At 45.6% G+C, this 21,001-nt stretch overlaps 1 protein-coding gene across 1 annotated transcript in view; it reads left to right on the forward strand.

Moving 5' to 3' along the window:
- PFAS (phosphoribosylformylglycinamidine synthase) overlaps positions 1–21,001 on the forward strand; it is a 371,702-nt gene that overhangs the window by 54,298 nt on the left and 296,403 nt on the right. Inside the window, exon 3 of the mRNA XM_086931905.1 lies at positions 18,466–18,601. Within this exon, the coding sequence (XP_086788031.1) occupies positions 18,466–18,601 (136 nt within the window). The remainder of the gene's footprint in view (positions 1–18,465; positions 18,602–21,001) is intronic.

Consider the following 21,001-nt stretch of genomic DNA (forward strand, 5'->3'; position numbering starts at 1 on the left):
AGCTTGCGTATGAACAACCAGACTGATGATTGTAGGATGTTGGCCCACCACCTACTGGTGGTAGTTCGGGCTGGACTGTTCCCATGAGGCACAGGGTCAGACTGATTTGCATATGGCCATGTCTGAACTGGGGTGGCAGAGTGGGCTAAAGAACGGTGATGGATTAAACCCAGATCTGTTGACTGGGTGTGAGTTTGATTGGTTCAGATGCTCAGTCCATCACCACCCCCTTTTGTACCACTTTGTTTGCCATGAGTTGGCAGGGTATGCTCAGAAGTGAGTCCCTTGCTCACTTTGCCACTGGATTCAAGCAAGCCTGGCTGAAGACGGCTGTAATGCCAGAAACTGGTCCTAGGAAGCTTGAATCCAGTCCAGGGAAGGCATGGCTTGGCAGTTCGGGCTGGACTGTTCCCATGAGGCACAGGGTCAGACGGATTTGCTTATGGCCATGTCTGAACTGGGGTGGCAGAGTGGGCTAAAGAACGGTGATGGATTAAACCCAGATCTGTTGACTGGGTGTGAGTGTTTGATTGGTTATGATGCTCCGTCCATCACCACCCCCTTTTGAACCACCTACTGGGGGCACAAGCACCCCAGCCGCTTCTGTAACAGAACTCTAGTGTTTAAAAAGAATGTTATGCCCATACCTGGTAGATTGTTTGAGTTATTGAGTTTGAGTCAATCGGGAGAACCAACGTTGCCAATAAGCCACTGCCGCAAAAGACTGCACACTATTATTGAAGGGCCCCTTAGTAAACAGTGTAGGGATAAAGCAAATCAGTACATACACCTCAAATGACTTTCCTCTGTGACATTAGCAGCAATTGCTAAAACAGCAGAATGAATGCATAGAAAGTAATTCCTACAGCGACCTCTACCTGTCTCGAGCTTAGCCCATGGAAAGCTGCAGCTCCTAGCCACATGGGATAATGGCTGCCTGTTGTTCTCCTTTCAGCATTGCTTGCTACTCACAACCTCGGCCTGATGCTCCCCTCTGGGCTTGATGCTCTGCACTCCGGTGCTCCTGGGACCCCCCTATGATGCTGTTTTTGTTTTAAAGCCTTGAGAATGTGGGTACATTTTACAGGTACCGTATAAAAAAGTCAGAGCTGTGTTACCACCTTGCAGCATGTACTTTCTTATTTTAAACCTTGTATTCCTCCCCAAAAAACACTTAATAAATTACACCAGGCTTCTCAAACAAGTAGCTTGTGAGCTACTAGTAGTGCAAGTAGCTCTCCTGTATGCAGCCAAGCCTACTAAATTAGACGTGTATGCCCGGCTGAACTGATATAGTGATACTAAAACTGAAAAGTGTGTTCCCAAGATGAAAATGTGTGTATTTTCACAGCTTATTAGCTGATGTTTGGACAAAAATGGTTGACTTTCCAAAATATTTTGTAATATCTGTATCATGTTGCATTGGGAAGACGTTACTATTATTACCTTAGGATTTGTGACCTTCAAATTGGGCCCAAGGGTCTTAAAGTGTGCAGTTGCCTTGCTGAGGGGAGAGAGATTATTTGCCTTCTTCTGAAGGATTTGAACTGTGACTGTCAGTAGCCAGAAGTTCTCCTATTCCGAGCTGTGCAAGAGTAAGCGGGAAGAGCATTTGTGTGTGGAGCTAGTGCATTACCTGTTCACTTAAAGGAGGAGACTGGTGCTTACCATGCTATCCTGTGTCTGTAGGGTGCTCTATTTACTTTTCTTCAGCTACAGAGGTTGTATCGGACAGTCAGCCTACTCACTTGGGATGCCAGGTACAGTTCCACTGGCTGGAGGAAGTCTCCCTTATTCTAAATGTTTGAACCATCTTTCTACCCCCTGTGTTTCTGGATATATCGCCATAAATTTAAGCCGCAGTCGCACAGAATACTGAACTGATCATTTCCCAGTTGGGGTTGGTGCAGCCAGTGATTGCTCTGTGTTCCCTTGCCAAAGAAGAATCTTGACTGCGACCAATAGATCCGGAGTTATACGGTGTTATGGGAAAGGTCACCCTTGGAATGAATTTGTGAGAGCTGATGGTTATTTCTATTAGTCCTCGTCAAAGTATAAGGACAAGCTAGGTTCTTGACTGGTTGGGCCTTTTGCCAGCCAGTATACTTGTTGCATCAGGTATGCACATCTCTGCAGTTAATACAGGCTCAAACGCCACATTACCCATGTTTTCAATTTGAAAGGGTTGTCTTACATTTGTTCCAAGAGGAGCAGATCAGTGCTGGAGTTTCAGGATGCCTACTGACTGGGAAAATTACTCCCATTTAGTTAAATTGTATCAACGTTTTCCCCATATGGATAGCCACAAACTTGGTTGGAATTGATTCCTCTTCCGCTAATCCTGGACAACCGTGAAGCGGGTATAAACAATGCCATCTGTGGGTAACAGGCTGCACATTTAAAGGCCATGGTTTTTCCGAATTGGTGCTTCTTGATCGTAACACTCTTTTTACAATTGACCAAAACGTACTACTGAATCTTGATTTTGAAACTGTAGAACATTGTTATAATTCAAGTTAATTAGAGTCTACGCCAAATAGCTAAAAATTAAAGGCTGGGCTGAGAGGAACATTTATTGCCTGTAACCAAAACAGGTAATAGATTAAAGATGTAGGCTGGAGACCCTTCAATAGTAGTGTAAAGTAGCATGGTTGCCAGACCACCCAGTGCTTACCCTCTGGTCCCTAACTTTCTGACGAGGGCATATATTCTGAAAAGTTGTTAATGCAACATCCTTGTGATTCCAGATTTCCTGGTATCGTAGAATATGTTATTTTAGAATGAAAGCAACCACATCATCAGCTTTTAAAGTTTGATAGCGGCCAATGCATTCCAAGTGCAAGCTATGGCATGTTTCCTTGGGTGGGTGTACTAAACCATCACTCTGTCACTGGAGATTTGACTTCACCCTTGGGCTTGGCACTAATGTATCACTTAAAAAGATATCTGAAGCAGTCAATATCCAAACTCTTTGAGCAGTGTGGTGCCCATGCTGTACTTCCTGACTTTAGTGTTAAGCTCTAGTTACTTCTTACCTTAGCTTGACATCTTCCTTGGCATTAGGTGATCTATGATGCTTGTTGAGTCAATTCCTTTGAGCCCCACTGTCATTTTGATTGTCGGTTACAGGAGGTTTAGGTAGCAATCTGGCATAGTTTTCATCAACCAGCCACTAGATATCTTCCCATCCATAGATAAAACCAGTTAATTATGGGGCCACCCATGTCACTATGTTTGTATCATTGAAGTGCCCTGGCCCTTCCTTAGAGTCCTAAATTCTGTGCTTTCAATCATATTTAAGTCCAGTGTTTTTAAACCGGATAGGCTTGTGGTAGCAGAGTTCTGTTGCCCCAGTGCAAAACATCAGTATTACCGTAGTGGTATACTTTGGATAATAAGTTATTCTGTAGGCTAGTTCAGATTCTTTGTTGACCCCCGTGTGCCCCAGTCTATGGTGGTATGACTGTGAGTGTCATACAGTCTTGATTTAATACTTGCTTTTGCAGCCCATACTCAGGGATCTTAAGATCTTATCTAGCCTGCAGTCCTCCCTCCATAGAGTTATCCTTAGAAGACTGGTTTCCCTATTCTGAGCAGTGGTCTTCAAAGTCCTGTGCTGCATTTTCAATTACCAATACGACATGCTTTTGTTACATTTAAAAAATCTAATTACCATCTGCATGACTTCTAATTCATTCAGTGTAAAAGCCAATGTGTTCTGAGGGTGAGGAGCCTTTTATAAACTCAATGGTTACGTTAGCATAGTTTTGGAACTAAAACTTTGATTTAACAGAGGTGGACATTATCTTGGTTGTTTAATTATCGCGTCTTGGAGATGGTAAGGTTTCCCAGTGCTCTCTCCTCCTCCCCTCCTTTTGTTGAGGTATATGCTTAAACCCTCCACAGTGTCAAACCTTGTGAAAAATACATCTTTAAGAGTACAGAATGTGTAAAGTGTAACTTAATCATATTGTTTTTAGCACCAAATATAGGGCCCCTAAGCCTCATGTTTACGGTCATACTAAGTTGAGAAGGAATTCACTTCCACCATTTGTCACTCCCTTGCCTGGTGAGGGGACAGTAGTCCTCTACTACGGGACAATGTATATTTTGGGTGTACCACCTGTCATTTATGTCTCGGACTATGTTCGGGCAAATGCAAAACATAGAATCACTCCAGGTGGTTTGATGATTTAGAGCCTCGGGGGTCACAACATACATTTTAGTAAATAATGTACAAGATCGAGGGAGAATGTCACTGTGACCTGCAATTAACAGACTTTGGTTTTACAACCTGACACAATTGAGAAGCATTGCGAATATTCAAGTTTTCAGAGCACATTTAAACATGAACATGCGCAACATACTTTAACATTTGTACACTGCAAAGACTGCATACTTCATCTGTAGGACATGACCTTTGATTTGTAAAAGCATGTAATTCTCTATTGAGGGTAGTATGTTATAGAGCAACCAAACTTCACTTGGAGATGAGAAGTATTGTTTTCATATTGTCTAGTTGAGGACTGCATCCTCTTTTTTTAATGCATACATGATTGGGGGTTTCAGACAAAATACTGTTTGTATGACTTCCAGTTGACCAACCTGGTACAAGCTCAGCTTCTTGTCAGATCCTGTTGAATCTTAGGATCAATCAACCAACAGGGCCCACTAGCACGATCCCCAACCAGACATCTAATGTAACCCCAAATCATGTTGCCCAAATAGATAAAATTACATCCAGTAATCTTGATCATCCTCAGGAGCGAGTAACCATTACCCATGGGCTTCCGCAGGGGGGGGGGCAAGGAGGGGTGCTTGCCCCCCCCCCCCCCTGGAACGACCCTCCTTGCCCCCCCCTGCGGACTCCCATGAAAACCATGACTTCAATACGGGGTTCTCACTCTCTTTCCTCTCCTTTCTTGTATTTGCTTCCTTGTGAAATGGATCCAAAAAAGAGACGCTTTTGCTGGAAATGTTGCATTTTAATTCCAAAGTGCAGCATTGGGAATAAAAGGCTAAAAATATGAAAAATAGATAAATAACTAAGTAAAGTAAGACAGAGTGGTAGCAAACTGGCAAAACTGATTTTATTCACACTGAAACACATTAGCGCCACTTTTACAGAGTTCGCCAGTGAAGCGCTATTTTTGTTTTCTTGTCTGTTTTCCCTGGACTTGAAACTAGTGCACCAATCCTGGAGGTACTGCAATGTGTGGATTGGAAAACAAAATGTGTGCTGCAGCTCTGCGTCCAGGGATGTGGTCTTTTTACCATACTGCGTACGTTTTGTAAGGATATAAGCAATGGCCATTGAAATGGGTCCACTCAGGGCCCTGTAGTCGTGTCCTTAACTTTTCAGGCAAAAGCATTCACTGATTTCTGAATAGTGAGTGTAAAAGCATTAAGGTTACCATGTTGTTCCTGCTTACATTTCCCATGGTTTGCTAAATTTTGCATTCCCTATAAGTGTTTGCTTTTTCCAGGATGTTGTAACTTTTTTTTTTTTGTTGGCTGCATATTGCTCTTGTCTAGTGCGTAATTTAAATTGAGCTGCATCTAGGTGTTTATAGCGGCCCGGGTAACAATTGGGTTGTAGTTGTAGACAGTGGGAGTTTTTCTCAGTGGGGCAGTACGGTGTTCAGTGGGGGAGAGGATGTGGCACTATGGCCAGAGCTGCTGAATTTGGAACTGGGAACCAGGTTCAGCCTTAATAACCAGTCATCCAGACCACTCTCCTGCAAGAGCACAATCACATGCTAGACCTTAGAAGGCTTCGCAACACCTTAGAAGTCCTGGTGTCTTTCGCACAAGCATTGGACCCTAGCATGACAAGTGTAGGTTAACCTTCAAGGCTTGTCCACCACTATCCATACTGAAGTTCACCTCCAGTCTTGCGGGCAGGCCTATTGGTCACAGGACCCTTGAGAAGGGCCAGCTCTAGGGCGGTGCAACCAGTGTGACCGCACCGGGTACTGACTTTAGGTGGAGGCATCATGTTTGCAAGTATATTATGGTTTTAAAAACGCTTGCTGCCTCCTTCCTGGTCTCAAGCACTTTTCGGCAACAATAAAAATGTCATGATGACTGGTGATTAATGTTCTTCCTAGTGAGAGATCAGAATTTTGTCTAGTGGAAGTTTTGACTCATGGAAAGGTAGCTCAGAGGGTTTATGTACCGGCTGCAAAGAACATGCGCTATGCAGATCACAAAGTGCACATAATGTAAATAGGTCAGTGGACTACTGCTTTTGTCAGAGAGATCCTTTTGTTACTTGCAGTTTACAAGGTAAAATTCTAACTTAGAACAGTGAGCTATTAACTGTCATCTAAGAGCTGCATACAAACTGCAAGGTATAAATTAGAGCATTATATCCCCCCCGTCTTTGATTATCCTAATGTCTCAAAAAGTGTTCTTTTGGACAGAAATCAATTCTGATTATTAAGGAGAACCCCCAACCATGGTATTACGTTTTAAATTCCGGGTATTGTGTTTCTCCAGACCAATCACTATAAAACTATACCGGCTACTAGTACGGTTGTCATGTGACTCCTACATCTTGTAGTCCTTAGTCTTATGTAAAGTTTTCTATACAGTGATTTACATACATATTGACTGTCTCTGTGTAATGTGTGTGATGTAAAGTGCTCTGACACCCTGGTATAAGTGGCGCTGTAAATCAAATTAAATGCATCTGAGAAAGAGTGTTTATGGAGACTTGGAGGGCACAGTTAAAGGGTGGTAGTGAGGGAATCCATGGCAGAGGTGGTCATTGGGGGCACTAACAAACATTAATGCACAGGACACCACCAGTGCTATGGCTGGCCCTGCCCTTGAGGCCAGTCTGCCTCACCGATAGGTACCTCCATTGACCTTGTTTCAGCAGTAGTAGCTGCAACTCACCAGGGATTGGCAATGCAGGATTTTCACGCACACCAAACTAAGTTCGCAAACTTCACAGTCTCCCTGCTTCATTCACAACCACTTTTAACATGTGCTGCCTGCTGTGGGGCCACTGGAATTAATTATGTAGAAAAGGATGACAACGTTATGCCGTAGTGTTGACTAAATTATGCATTAAAAAAAAGCCTGCTGCGTAATGCAGTATATTTTCAGATATTTTATTACTTTGACGTGTGTACACATGCTAACAGTCTCTGGAAAGATTTTGCCTTATTAGTACCAGTGTAACATACAAACGCAGCAGTGAGAAAGGTGACCAGTCAACCTTTACAATAGGCCATCCACTCCGCAGCAACACACGTCACAGTTTATATTAACTTTTGATATGTTTGAGCTACAAACAATTTATTAGTTTAAATGGTCAGATCATGCAGCAGATCTTGCATTATGAGGCAAATATGGCAGAGCCATAATTTTAGAGAAAACATTTGCAAACTAGGATATTTTGCCATTCATGTTTGAACTGCTGTTGTGGGAAAAGGGAGTAGTGCTGGATGACAGAAACTCCATGGCTCGGAGACAAATGGCTTGTGTTTCCACATTATATCGTATTTGGTACATGCTGTGATTATTAGAAGCATATCCCACTTTGTGAATATATTTTAATGTCAATAACTCATTATAACCTTAAATAATCATGTGTTTCCATTGGTTGATTAAACTGGGCAGTGAAATGCCAAACAAATACTAAAAATTGGGATGTCTGCGCATTCTGGCCACACCTCTGGCTCCACCCACAGATCCAATCCTTGGGTTATTCCCGCCCTCTGATTCTCCGCCCACTGTTCCCCTACTTTTTTTCACCACTTCGACCACTGTGTAAGACTCGGCATCCCTGGACCTGTGATGTGCCGCCACTGCGGGCACCGCATGTGCCACACATTTACGGTGCTGGGCTTCTGCATAAGAGAGCTGGCCATTATTGTATCCCTAAACGTGCGCACGTTGTCAGTTTGACATTGACTACACGTAGAGGGACTCTTAAGTTTCTTTTAAAAAATATAGCTAACATTTGGACCTATACATTTTATTTTGTATAAATTATTGAATGTGTGTAAAATGTAGCAATGCCCAGGGAATTCTAGTAAAGGGAGCACCCATTGGCGAATCACTAGCGTGTGTGATTGCTGCATTATTTATTACTAACTTTGACGTTGTGCTTTAACTTTGGATAAAAGTTATCATGCATTCTAGCACCAAGAAGCCAATATTGGGGAATATGTGTGCTACAAATAATCCCTAACATACACTGTGCATACAGTATATTTAATCTGGTGCTTTAATCATAGGCTGTTTTAAAGTATTCTGATAAAAATTGAATCGTGCTGAAGACAGCCTTGATTAGTGTTGGGATCGAGGACCCGGAAGTCTGCACACCTAGCAGACAGAGATAAAGCGCCTTGTCAAAAAGTTTAGCGTTTTCCCTACAGGTGGTGTTTGTTGGCCTGTGGCAGGGTCAGTCACATATCCTGGATTCCTGGCATTTAATTGAGTCTATCTCAGTTCTGCGCCCCAGTGTTTCTTGTGCCCCACCTGGCACACATCATGTCGGAGGATGGTGATGACGTTAACATTTTGCCCCCCCCTGGAAAAATTTTTGCGGACGCCATGCCATTACCCTCCCTCCAGCATGTTGCCCTTATGTGGCAGTTCTGGCTAATGTCTCCCCTTAGAAACCTGGTGATAGAGAGACAGTAGAAGGCTGTTAGACCTGGCACCATTGGCGTGGGTCTCCCTTCCATTTTTCGCTGTTGTCTCCTCTGTTTTTGCTGGTAGTAGATGCTCTGGGAGCTGTGCCAATGCCATTCAGTGCCATAGCGCAAATGCTCCCTGTGTAAAGAGGACTGTGAATTGGTATATCCCTGATTGGCTTACTTAGTTTACCTGTTAGTCCCTATTAGTGTTGCCTGTGTGTGCCCAGGGCTGATAACCCAAATGCTGCTGTTGGGCCTGCAACGCTGGTTTGCGCCACCCACAGAAGCAGCTTGTAAAGTGTTCCTCAGACCTGCCACTGCAGTGTCTGCGTGCAGTCCAGGACTGCCATCTTGGCTGTGAAGTGCCCACACTTCCCAGCCCCTGAACCTTCCCTTAGAATCATGTCAATCACCCCTATGGTAGGTGCATTGTGTGTGTAAGGTAGGACATGGCTTGATATGTGTAGCATGTCCTGGTTGTGAATCACCCTCCATTTTGTTTTTCACTGCTGCAAGGCTACCTGTTCGCCATAGGCTAGAATGGGCAGACTGGCTATTACATCTTATAGTCCTACCTGACTCAGGGAACATGGTAGAAATTCGAGTTTAGTTTGCCTGAAATCAGAATGATAAAAACATATTTGAGTGAAGTTGGTTTTAACATTGTGTTTGAAAGTAGGTATTTTCTTGCCTAAGCCTTCCAGTGTGCTCTGCTGTTATGTGTATTTGCTGTCTGGGTTTAGAGGGGCAAGGCAGGCTGAGTCAGACCTGGGTTGAATAGAGAGATCTGCATTGAGTACTGGGTAGGAGTAGCTCCTTGACCTGAATAGGGCTGTGCCTGGCAAGGCGAATGCTGGCTCCACCTCCTACTGTGCGTCTGATGGCAGACCCCCTCTTTCTGAAAGGAAGGATGCAGCCTGGTAATCAAAAGGCTACAGGCCTGAGCAGAACTGGTTCTGGCTGGGCTCAGTGACTAGAGACTTTTGAGAACAAAGACTTTTGGGGTATAAATATCTGTGCCCAAACCCCTGATTTTTGTATTGCTCCTGGATGTCAAGAAGAACCTCTGTCAGTGTTACTGAAGGAATCTGCAGGAGAGGACTGTCCTTGCTTGAGCTTATGTGCTGTTTCTTGGATGGGCCTGCAGTAGTTCCCCTTGGACTAGAAAGAAGAGGGGAAAGGACTTTTGAGAGACTTTTCTTTTGCTAAGCGATCACCCAAGAGCTAGAAGAGAGCTAGCCTCCTGCTGGAGTCACAGGCACATCTTCCTCCCCCCCCCCCCCCCCACCAGCCTCCTGATTCCTCCCAGCCAGGATTTCTATTTGCAGGTGAGGCCCCTGTGAGTTCCAGGGCCTCTAGCGACTATTTCAGCACTCTCTTCTCTGTAGTAGACCTAATGCCTGTTTGCGAGCCGCAGCAGCTGAAGAGCGTAAGAAAAATCACTGCGCTGCTGCCGCCGAGTGCTCGCAAACCAAAGAGCATCGCACGCTTGCGGGCCAAAAAGTGCTTGCTAACCCCAGAGATCATCGCATCGCATGTTTACGGGCTTTTTGAAGGCTCGCTACCCCCGGATCATCGCATCGAGATAATCGCATCACGACATCGCAGAGCGGGTGCCGTGCGTCTGCCATTTTCCTCGCGTCGCACCCGGATCGTCGCTCCTTTGCGGGGCGTCATTTTCTTTCATCGCAACAAGATCGTACACGCAACAGGATCAGCACATCCTCCTCCCTTGCGGCAAGGATTCAACGCATCGCCGGCCTAGCGGGGGGAAAATCATTGCTACAGCTCGTTTGCGACATTTTGCTTGTTTTGCTACGAAATCCAGGTACTTTGTAAGTAAAAGGGTCGCAGAGACCCCTGCTTTGAACTGAACCCACACTTGGAACTCTTTTTCCAGCTTTTCAAGAGTACCCCCATTTTTCAGTATTGTGGCTTTTTACCGTTATTGGTCTTGTGTTAAGTCTATATATGAAGATACTTATTTTTTATAACTACTTGTGTGCGGTCCCTTTGTAGTGTCCTTCACTGTGTTACTGTGTATGATCATAAATGCTTTACACACTGCCTCGGAGAGAAGTCTAGCTGCTCGTGCTATGTTACCACAGGATTGAGCAGGGGTTATCAAAGGGTGTAGCCCCCTTACTCTGACTTAGGAAGAAGGGTCCCTAATTGACTGTGGCCAGCCACTGCCAACTAGAGACCCCCATTTCTAACAAAGGCCTAAAGAATAAAGTGGTTTATTGGCTTAGTTCTAAACATATGTTTTCACCAGCTAATGCACACCAAATTCTATTCATGCAGAGAGTGAGGTGGATTGGGGTGAAACCCCGAAACAGATCCTAGGATGCCTGTTTCTGGTCCAGGGACGACCTAGCTTGGCAGTTCGGGCTGGTCTGTTCCCATAAGGCACAGGATCCAGACTGATTTGCAAATGGCCAGGTCTAAACTGGGGTGGCATAGTGAGCAAAAGAATGATGGATTTAACCCAGATCCCTTGACTGGGGGTGAATGTTTTGATTTGTTCTGCCTTCTGTCCATCAATTGTGTGTCTTTTGCTTCCTCGCCCGAATTGCGCCAGGTATGCCCAGACGTGGGTCCCGGGTTCACTGTGCTACTGGATTCAAGCTATCCTGGCTGATGAGGGGTGAAACTCCCAAACCAATACAAGTATGCTTGTTTCCAGTCCAGGGAAGACCTGGCTTGGCAGTTCGGGCTGGACTATTCCCATGAGGCACAGGGTCCAGACTGATTTGCAAATGGCCATGTCTAAACTGGGGTGGCATGGTGAGCAAAAGAATGATGGATTTAACCCAGATCTCTTTATTGGGAGTTAATGTTTTGATTTGTTCTGCATTCCGTCCATCAATTGTGTGTTTTTTGCTTCCTCACCCTAAGTGCTCCTGGTATGCTCAGACGTGGGTCCAGGGCTCACTGTGTCACTGGATTCAAGCTATCCTGGCTGATGAGGGGTCAACCCCCGAAACCAGTTCTAGGATGCTTGTATCTGAAAGAAACAGGTTAGTATTAGATTCCTTACCTTAGAATAACCCCAGGCGTCAGACTGGATCCGAAAACTTTTGCGTAACAGTACCCATGCGCGTCGGTAGGCCTTGTCTGCGGCTCCGCGTCCGTTGACTGCGCCATTGGTGCCGGGATGACGTCGCCGGAGTACTTAGACGCCGCCCTCGCGCGCTGATGTCAGTTCTTCTTTTTTCCGCGCCAGCAGCGCAGTTCCAGAAAAAGTGGTACCCATAGTCAATTTTTGACTAACTTTTTCGATCCCTTCTGATCATTTTTCGAAGTCTTTTCGACTCTGAACGGTGCCGGTAGGGATGCCTGGATTTCAACCCTGTGAGGACTGCAACGACTGATGTCAGTTATCGACCTTCACCGCCGGTGCATTCACGGTCTCTGCTTCGACCAGGACGACAAGGCCTGCCCCAACTGCCGAGCCCTGTCGGCGAAAGCTAGGCGGGAGCGGTCCCGCAAGCGGTTCGAGCTCCGGCAGTCGGCCCGCGCCCCGAGAGGTCCCGGTCTGGAAGGAGGTCGAGGGACTGGTCGCGGGGTCAGAGCCATCATAGCTCCGGGAGTTACCATCGGTTTTCGGGCTCGAAGTCGTCAGGTAAGCACAAGAAGTCGAAGAGGCTTCATCGCTCTTCTGACTCCCCCCCCCCCCCCCCCCCCCCCCCCCCCCCTGACGCTCACGCGATGCGGCTGGGGGTTCGGGTGACACCGCCCGCGCGGCTCCGTCGGAGTCGCGGGCGTCGCGGCCTGCTTCATACCCTCCGGTCCCTGGGCAGCATGCGTCGCCGGAGGAGATCGAGCGCTTCCTCATGGCCATGAGGTCTCTCTCTCTCTCTCCTCCGACTGGCTCCGCGGCGCCTTCGGGCCCAGTGGACCCGTCTTGGGCCCCAGCGGATCGGGTGCTTCGGCCCAGACGCCGGCGGGTGCTTCGGCCCCGACGCCGCAGGGCCCTGCTGGACCCGCCTCTGGATCCTGGTCGTCGCCGGTTGACCTGACGACCTCACCGGCGCCGATCCCTAGGGTGTCACCTTCGGGCGCAGCCGTCCCCGATGCCTCCCTTGATCCGGTCCCGGCGTCAGAGCGGCGCCGCTCTCGACGCCGCTTGGAGAGTTCTACTTCAACGAACCGGCCCCATCCTTTGACAACCCTGATTATCAGGAAATGGGTGATGAGGTGTATTGGGAGGGGTCTGAGGACCCTCTGACACGTGATTGTCAGTCCCGACAGGACTGGACAGGTGAACTTGGGGATGCCAGTGGTCTGGACACTTCGCCAGACACTGGTTTTGTCTCACCCCCTACCGTGGCTACGGAGGAGGAGGCAACCTACAGTGTGGTGCTGACGCGGGCGGCCAGGACCTTGGGCCTTGAGCTCCCCGTCGCTGCCGTGAGGACTAACCTCCTCACTGAGGTCCTTAAACCGCAGTCAAGCTCGGCTGAGCCTCTGCTGCCGTTTAATGAGGCCTTGACTGACGTTCTTTTGGGCACTTGGTCCAGGCCCGCTACAGGTCCGCCTGTAGATAGGAACGTGGCCAGACGCCACCGCCCGGCCCCGGGTGACCCTTGTTTCCCGTCCACCCATCCCACCCCGAGAGCCTGGTCATCCAGGCCTCAAACTCCCAAACCGCATTCCCGACGGCTCTGCCTGATCGGGAATCCAAGAGGTACGAGCAATACGACAAAAAGGTGTTCTCCTCCCTGAGTTTGGGACTGCGGTCTTCCAACACCGCGTGCCTCTTGGGCAGCTACACCCACTCTCTGTGGGACACGGTCTCGAACGTGCTGCCAGACTGCCCGGCGGAGGTCAAGGCTAAACTCGCCCAAGCCCTTGCGGAGGGTCGAGATGCGGCACGTTTTTCCATCCGGTGTGGGCTGGATACCACAGACTCACTGGGCAGAGCGATGGCAACAACCGTGGCGATTCGTCGCCACGCCTGGTTGAGATCCGACAACTTTTCGGCCGATGTCCAGCATACACTCATGGACATGCCGCTTGATGGCCGTCGCCTTTTTGGGGACAAGGCAGACCATGCGCTTGAGCGCTTTAAGGACTCCAGGGCTGCGGCCAAGTCCTTGGGCCTCTCGGCCCCGCGCCAGCAAACGGGTGCCTTTCGCTCCTTTCATGGCCAAGGAAGGGGCGCTCCCACACGTGCTGTCAGCCACGCACCGCAGACTAATCTCCAACGCGGTGGCGGCCGTGGAAACCGCCGTGGCGGCGGTCGAGGACAACGACGGGGTCAGTCCACACCTACCCCTGCTGCATCCACCTCAAAACCCTCCTAGTCCGAGCTTTCAGGCCCATGTGACGCCAGTGGGGGGCAGGGTTCGCCATCACCTCCTCCACTGGCGCACTGTCACATCGGACAGGTGGGTGCTGCAATTCGTCCAAAGGGGCTACTCTCTCCCCTTCGAGGCGACCCCTCCAGCCATGCCACCGCAATACCACCGCGTGTCGGGGGATCACTTGCGGCTTCTGCAGGAGGAAGTTACGGCCCTCTTGGCCAAGGGGGCCATCGAGCGCGTTCCTGGGCCAGAAGTAGGCCCCAGTGATCTATATTTTAGTCCCTGTGATTGATTGACAGAGCAAACAAAGCACAATGCACGTGTTATTGTTCTACAAACTGTATCAGAATTTTAGGACGGTATTTGATACCCATGCTGGTTGCCCAGAATATTAGATCTCCTAAAGCTGCAATGAAATACTTGGTGACACTAGGCGACCCTGTCTCGTTTTACAGTATTACACTTTTTAGGTTTCGAACCTGGCGAGGGGCACGAAGTGCCCCTCCCAGTTTGAAAACTATTGTCTTCAGTATGGATGTCGGCCCCGCCTCTGCCTCTCATTGGTTAGCTCCATAAATGGAGGCTAGCCATTGGGAGGCAGAGGCTGTCAATCGCGCTTTCTCTCGAAAACGCGATTCGGGGGCGTTTCTGGTGCTTTTTTTAAGCCCCGCCCCTTTGTCCCGGGCCGCGCTGCCATTGGCTGCCGGCCCGGGACACCCCCGTGACGTCATTCCTGGGCCGCGCTGTGATTGGCTGCCGGCCCGGGACACCCCCGTGACGTCAGCCAATCACAGCGCGGCCCGGGACCTGACTTGTTGACTATCCGATCTCTTTCTCCTTTGGGCTCTTTCGGAGCCAACGTACAGCTAGTTTATTTTCCGGGGCTGTAATAATTCTGCAGTTGTTAAGGTTAGTAACTGACACTACGGAGACCAAACTGAGAAATGTTGTAAATACTCCTCCTGACTGGATATTTGTGAGGCTCTCTCTCTCTGCTGCTGCTTTTCCATAAAAACGATTTTATAGGGAATATGTATTGCTTAGGTTGAAAAAATGTGAATAAGAAATCCACCGAAGGTTAAAACCTGGCTACGAGCACAATCAGATTACATTTTCCCCTTATAAAAAAACGCCCTGCCCTGCCTTGTTGCGGCGGATGTAGCAGTTCGCTTGGCTACTGCTTATCTGCAGAGGCAGTCCCTGGCGTCTCTGGTGCTGGTAATGATTGTTTTCACGAACAGGAAAAAAAAACGGCAAAGCAAGGAGTGGGCGCGAGCTCCGCTCACCTCAGGTGACCCATAAGCCGAGTTTCTGAGTCTGTGTGCTGACGTAGTTGGGTCACGAGGAGACCGTTAGGGAAGGTCAACAAAGTACTAAGAAACAAAACAAATAGATTTTTTTCTTGAGGGCATATAATATAACGTGTCTCGTGCTTTTTTGTACCCAAATTCCCTTCTCTGCCAGCATGCGGAATGCTTAAACATGTTTGCATCAGAGCTAAAGAAACTCAGCGGCCGTTTTCATTTCGTGGAGGGTGTCCCCGTAGCACCAATAAAGGTGCTCCCTCTGGGTCATACCACCACACTGAAACAGAGGGAAAGGTACATGTAGGGGGTCAGAATCATGAAACAGAAACTTCTCAAACGACAACACTGCGCCTTTAAAACAGCTGCTAAAATCAATGCCAGGAAAATATGCATCCTTGAGCAAAATGGCCAGTCAGGTGCCCACTCTACCTAGACATCATACTTTACAACTCTGGCAGGCTGAGGCTGATTTCTCGTGCTAAAGCAATAACCATTGTAAAACTGGGCGGATATTTAACATTCTCGAGAGGCACCTGTCATGATTATATATCTCGCGCACGGTGCAGTTGACTGCACATAAGCATTTCCATTATCCATTAAGTTTCCCAATATGCTGATGAAATGTAAATTCTTTATGACATGTTGGAGTGTGTTCCTACAATAATAATCCCTGTGGCTTGTGCATAACTCCATGTGCAGTTTAATATCATTTATAGGTCTGGCCATTGTTGATAGGTCTCGCCATCCTTGTTGATAATAATTAAAAATATATTTTTTTAAATCAGAAATAAAATACATACATACATACAGGGCCAATGGGTTAGCCCTTTTCATCCATTCTCTGTTCACGTAAATGTTGCTTTCACTTGGGTCAATGGGTTAATGAACTTCCGACATTGGCCCACCTGCACTGTGAATTACGACGTTTTCCTGGTCACACGTGCACATATAGCTACAAATAAGTGCCAGGGATAGTGGTCAACACTATACTTTGACAATGCTTCCTTTCCATTCTTTAATCTTTTTATTATATTTTTCTATTTATCTCTATGTGCTTAAATTAAACATGCAGGTTACAGCAATGGAAGGCCACTAGCACTTTTCTTTTGCACCCATTGGAATCATATTTTCCTCTTTCATATTTATATTGATTCTTTTTGGCAAGTACATCTGCTTGCTCTGAAGCACCTGTACTGTTCTATTAAAATTAATATGCCATATTTGTTTAAATTTACATAAAAAGTAAAAATAAAAAATAAAACACTGCACCATTTTGCCAAGGACAGGCATATCGGTTTTGCCAATGCTTGTTACTATCTACATGGCCTTGCACCTGGATAAAATTATGGTGTATTCTGCAGATTTAACTAAACATACTCAACACGTGAAAGTAGTGGTATACAGAACTGGAGATCTAAAACTGGTTTAGTAAAATGTTGTTTCCACAAGATACTATTATAGGCGCTATTAAAGGATATTACATTCTGATAACATTGTTCAGTCAACTTCCGGTTAATAATACACATAAGCTCGTCGGATACTGCCTGGTTTAGCACACGCTGAGGAGCCTCCACGAGCAAGGTGAACACTGCATTCCAAGAAGAGATGAGATTGGATACAAGGGTAAACAAGCACAACGAAAGCCAATAGTTATTGATTAGGACAAGGTGCCTCTGGATACACCCATCCACGTTGTCACTCATCCACCTGTCAATGTACACGTCCATGTGCACAATCATTCATCGCCCAAACACTTATTCATTCCTGCACTCACACCTTCATTTACCCACCTCTTGTAAGGACCGCTACTAAGCTGAAGGGAAACATGCCTAATGGGCATCAATGTGGTGCTGAGGCCTACTGTATCGCCAATAAGACTCAGATACTCAAGGGGATAGAGAGCTCAATCTAGAGTGAGAATGCGATGGAGTGTAGCAAGGTCAGTGATGTGCAATGTGTGAGATTCCAGTGAAGTATAGGATATTAGTGATAAGAAGGTGAGACCGCACTAAAGTGTATGAGGGCAGTCATGTGAAGTAAGACTCCAGTGAAGTGTGAGAGGGCAGTGATATGTAACAAGTGAAACGCTAATGAAGTGAACAGTGATGTGCAATGAACGAGACTTCAGTGAAGTGTATGAGGACAGTTATGGGAGGATGAAACCCCGCTGCAGAGTACAAGGGCAGTAATCTGTAGGTGAGACCATAGTGAAGCACAAGCGGATAGTGATATGCAAAGCTTGAAACTCGCGTGAAGTGAATGAGAGCAGTGACATGCAATGTTTGGGACACCAGTGAAATGTATGAGCCCAGTGATAGAAGATGAGACTCCTCTTACCTGCATGAGGGCAGTGATTGTGATTGGTGTTGTGAATGTGTGCTCGTGTTTGGCTTGTGGCTTCAGTCGTCTTTTTTAGCAAGATAAAGGTGAGTGCAGCGTTTCTGTAATGCCCCGTGTTTTGAATGTTGACTTTTGCACCGAATGCTCCTAACACGTAATGCCCAGTGTTGTGAATGTGTGCTCGTGTTTGGCTTGTGGCTTCAGTCGTCTTTTTTAGCTCGATAAAGGTGAGTGCAGCGCTTCTGAAATGCCTCGTGTCCGAAGGCGAAACCGTTGCATTGTAAATGCTTGTTATATTAAATGCCATAAAAATAAGAAAAGCTTATTGTAATAGCTAAGGAATTGATATTTATGTATTTTTTTAATACTTTTAATCTGACTTGTATAACTTTTTTTTTAGATCGATCTCATCGACCGTTGCCTAAACACAATTGATTAATTGCATATTTGAATTGTAGGAGATGATCGATTGTATAATCTGTTATGCTTTATGTACTAAATAATTCGCAATTCAGGATGATGTGACTGGGGTTTTTATCGCTTTTATTGCTCCTATTTATATATTTGTATGTGTTTTACCTATGTACTTTTATGGTTGTTATTTCTTTCAACCAAATAAAGTTTCTGAATGAATGACTTCCAGATTTTTTTAAATTCCCTAATCATTGTATCCTGCCTTTCTTTGCACTTTTTCCAAATTGTGTTTTCCATTCTTCCCTTCTTTACTACTATTTTCTATCAAACTTTTCTTCATTTATCACTTCTCTTTCTGTTTGCTCGTTTTCTCGCCATGCTCCTATTTACTCATCTTATTCTCTGTTCTCTTCCCCGTATCCCTTCACTCTCTTTTAGGAGATACTCCACCAAGTTCCCACCAGAAGGAGATCCTGCAATGGTTGTTTGCCTGCCCTTTTGATTCTAATGCTATTTCCAGCTCCTCATTCCTCACACCAAAACCTTCAGATCTTCTGGTGGAGATTGGGCCCAGGTAATTGTTAAACTAAGGGGATTTTCTCTCCTGTCACTCTGCTCTTGTAAACTGCAAACAAAAGCTCGTAAAGGGTCCTGGATAAAACAGAAGCGATCTCCAAGAAATTCTAAGTTGACAGAGGTTCGTACAAGCTAGATCATTAGCCGACTGTTCTCAAATGTACTTCATTCATCAAAATCAACTGTAAAGAAATTGACTTGATAACCTGCATCTCACCACTTCCCCTTGTCTCTTTCTGGAGATTTGATGCCACATTGTTAGCTAGTCCTTTTTCTCTGACTCTTCTAACTCCACCTTCACTACCACTTTTTATCAGGAAGTAACTCCAATTGCAATATTTGGCTGAATTCGGAACGGAAGATATGCTTAATGAGGTAGCCTGGTGGTTATAGAATGTGTTCATCTTTTCACTGCGAGCACATTATACAAAGTGACTTTATTATGAGATGCCTGCTGACACTTTCCTTATGTGAGCTGTAGTGGGTGGAGGCACTCTCACCTACCTACATCAGGACACAATTCTTTTCTTAGTTCTGTTTTTTTTTTTTTTTTTTTACTGAACTCGTTGGCACCATTGATGTAAAGCAATCTAATACCTGCAACTTGCCAACCGAGTTTTCGTTATAAAACGGTGCATGAATTTGTTATATTGTAGCATCTCTACAATACCTGAAGGTAAGTTTTGTGTTAGTCTTAAAACAGATCTACCAAAATTAGGTGGCTGCTTTACACTGTTGTATGAGTAATAAAGGGGTAGGCCCTTAGAACTCGAGGAACTGGGTCCATATGACAGTACAAATAAGCGTTGGTCCGAGTTGCAATGTGACTCATGTACAATATTTAGTCTGTATCATATCGAACTGACACTCGCCACATAAACATTTATCATAGATTAACTCACATTTATCAAAAGGAATCAAAAGGAGAAAGATTTCTATGCATTTATTTCTGCATAGTCAGTGTTCACCAATACTGGTATTTGCGTACATACATTAATATATTTCTTTGTGTCCAGGACACAAAGAAATATATTAATTTGACCTATGTGTGATGCAACTTTGGAACCTTGTACACTTTGATTGTAAAGGCGTGTTTTGATTTCAACGTGATGTCTTTAAAAAGTCACACCACCTTTACCCGGTCCCTCACAACCTTCACACTTTCCCTTCCCTTCCCACTGAGAGCACTCTGAAATGTAATGATTTAATAATTGCATTCAAGTACTTCTGTGTTTTTTGAAATATTTGATACAACTAAGCTGATTAATGTACGCAAATACCAGTATTGCGTGAACACTGACTATGCAGAAATAAATGCATAGAAATCTTTCTTCTTTTGATTCCTTTTGATAAATGTGAGTTAATCTATGATAAATGTTTATGTGGTGAGTGTCAGTTCGATATGATACAGACTAAATATTGTACATGAGTCACATTGCAAATCGGACCCACGCTTATTTGTACTGCTTTACACTGTTGGCCTTTTATTTGCATATCTTATCTTGGGTAGCAGTTTGGCAGGATTGATGAATTGCATATGTGGCGTGAATTATTGTTGGGAAGTTCTAAAGGTGTAGGGCAAGAAGTAAAATGTGGAAGGGGGCCTTAATTATGAGTGCTGATGTGGTACTTAGATTGGATATTAATAGCCCAAAATGTTTAGCTTGTCTGCAAGGTAAGATGGCTATTGTGTGTGGAGTTTTTGTGTGCAATTGACAAGGATTTTCATACGGCATAGTCTAAGTGTGGTAGTGCTGTAGAGTTGTGTTCTAGTACTAAATCTCTGCAAGCCTCCTTTTGCTGTGGTTGCAGTTTCAAAATATCTCTTCCCTTGATACCTTTAAAGAAAGATTTAGGCTAGGCCGTTTATGACCAAATTAGTGCAGGAGTGGTGAGTGATTCAGGTTATTTTTTATGGTTCGTTCACGCTGCTTGAGGACTGCATCAGTGCTAGTCTGTGTAAACACAGAGGTCCAAGCTTACCCCAGCATTAAATGCCCTGTACAGCAAAGTAGTGGGCATGGTCTTCCTTCACACTGTGATTTCTTTATATTCTTAGATATCGCACTCAGTGAAAATTTATTAGAACCATTATAGTCTACCTATAGTCATACCTGCGAGGTGCATGGAAGCCATAGCTGGTTTATGGCTAGCATATTATCGTCCACATATAACACATTCTCTCCATTTGATGTCTTTCATCTGCTCATGCATGGCATTTTGGGTATTTGTTTCCTGCTCTTTTCCACAAGGGGATATTATGACTTCACTTATATACTCTGATTACACTTCAACCAAGCATCTCTACACAGTCCAGTTGCCCGTTGGAAGAGATTCAGTGAACTTGGGAAGTCTGGTAAAAGTAACCCAGAGTCCATGCTTAAAAAAATATGATTGG

Source organism: Lissotriton vulgaris, chromosome 7 (assembly GCF_964263255.1).
Source record: "Lissotriton vulgaris chromosome 7, aLisVul1.2, whole genome shotgun sequence".
NCBI lineage: Eukaryota > Metazoa > Chordata > Amphibia > Caudata > Salamandridae > Lissotriton > Lissotriton vulgaris.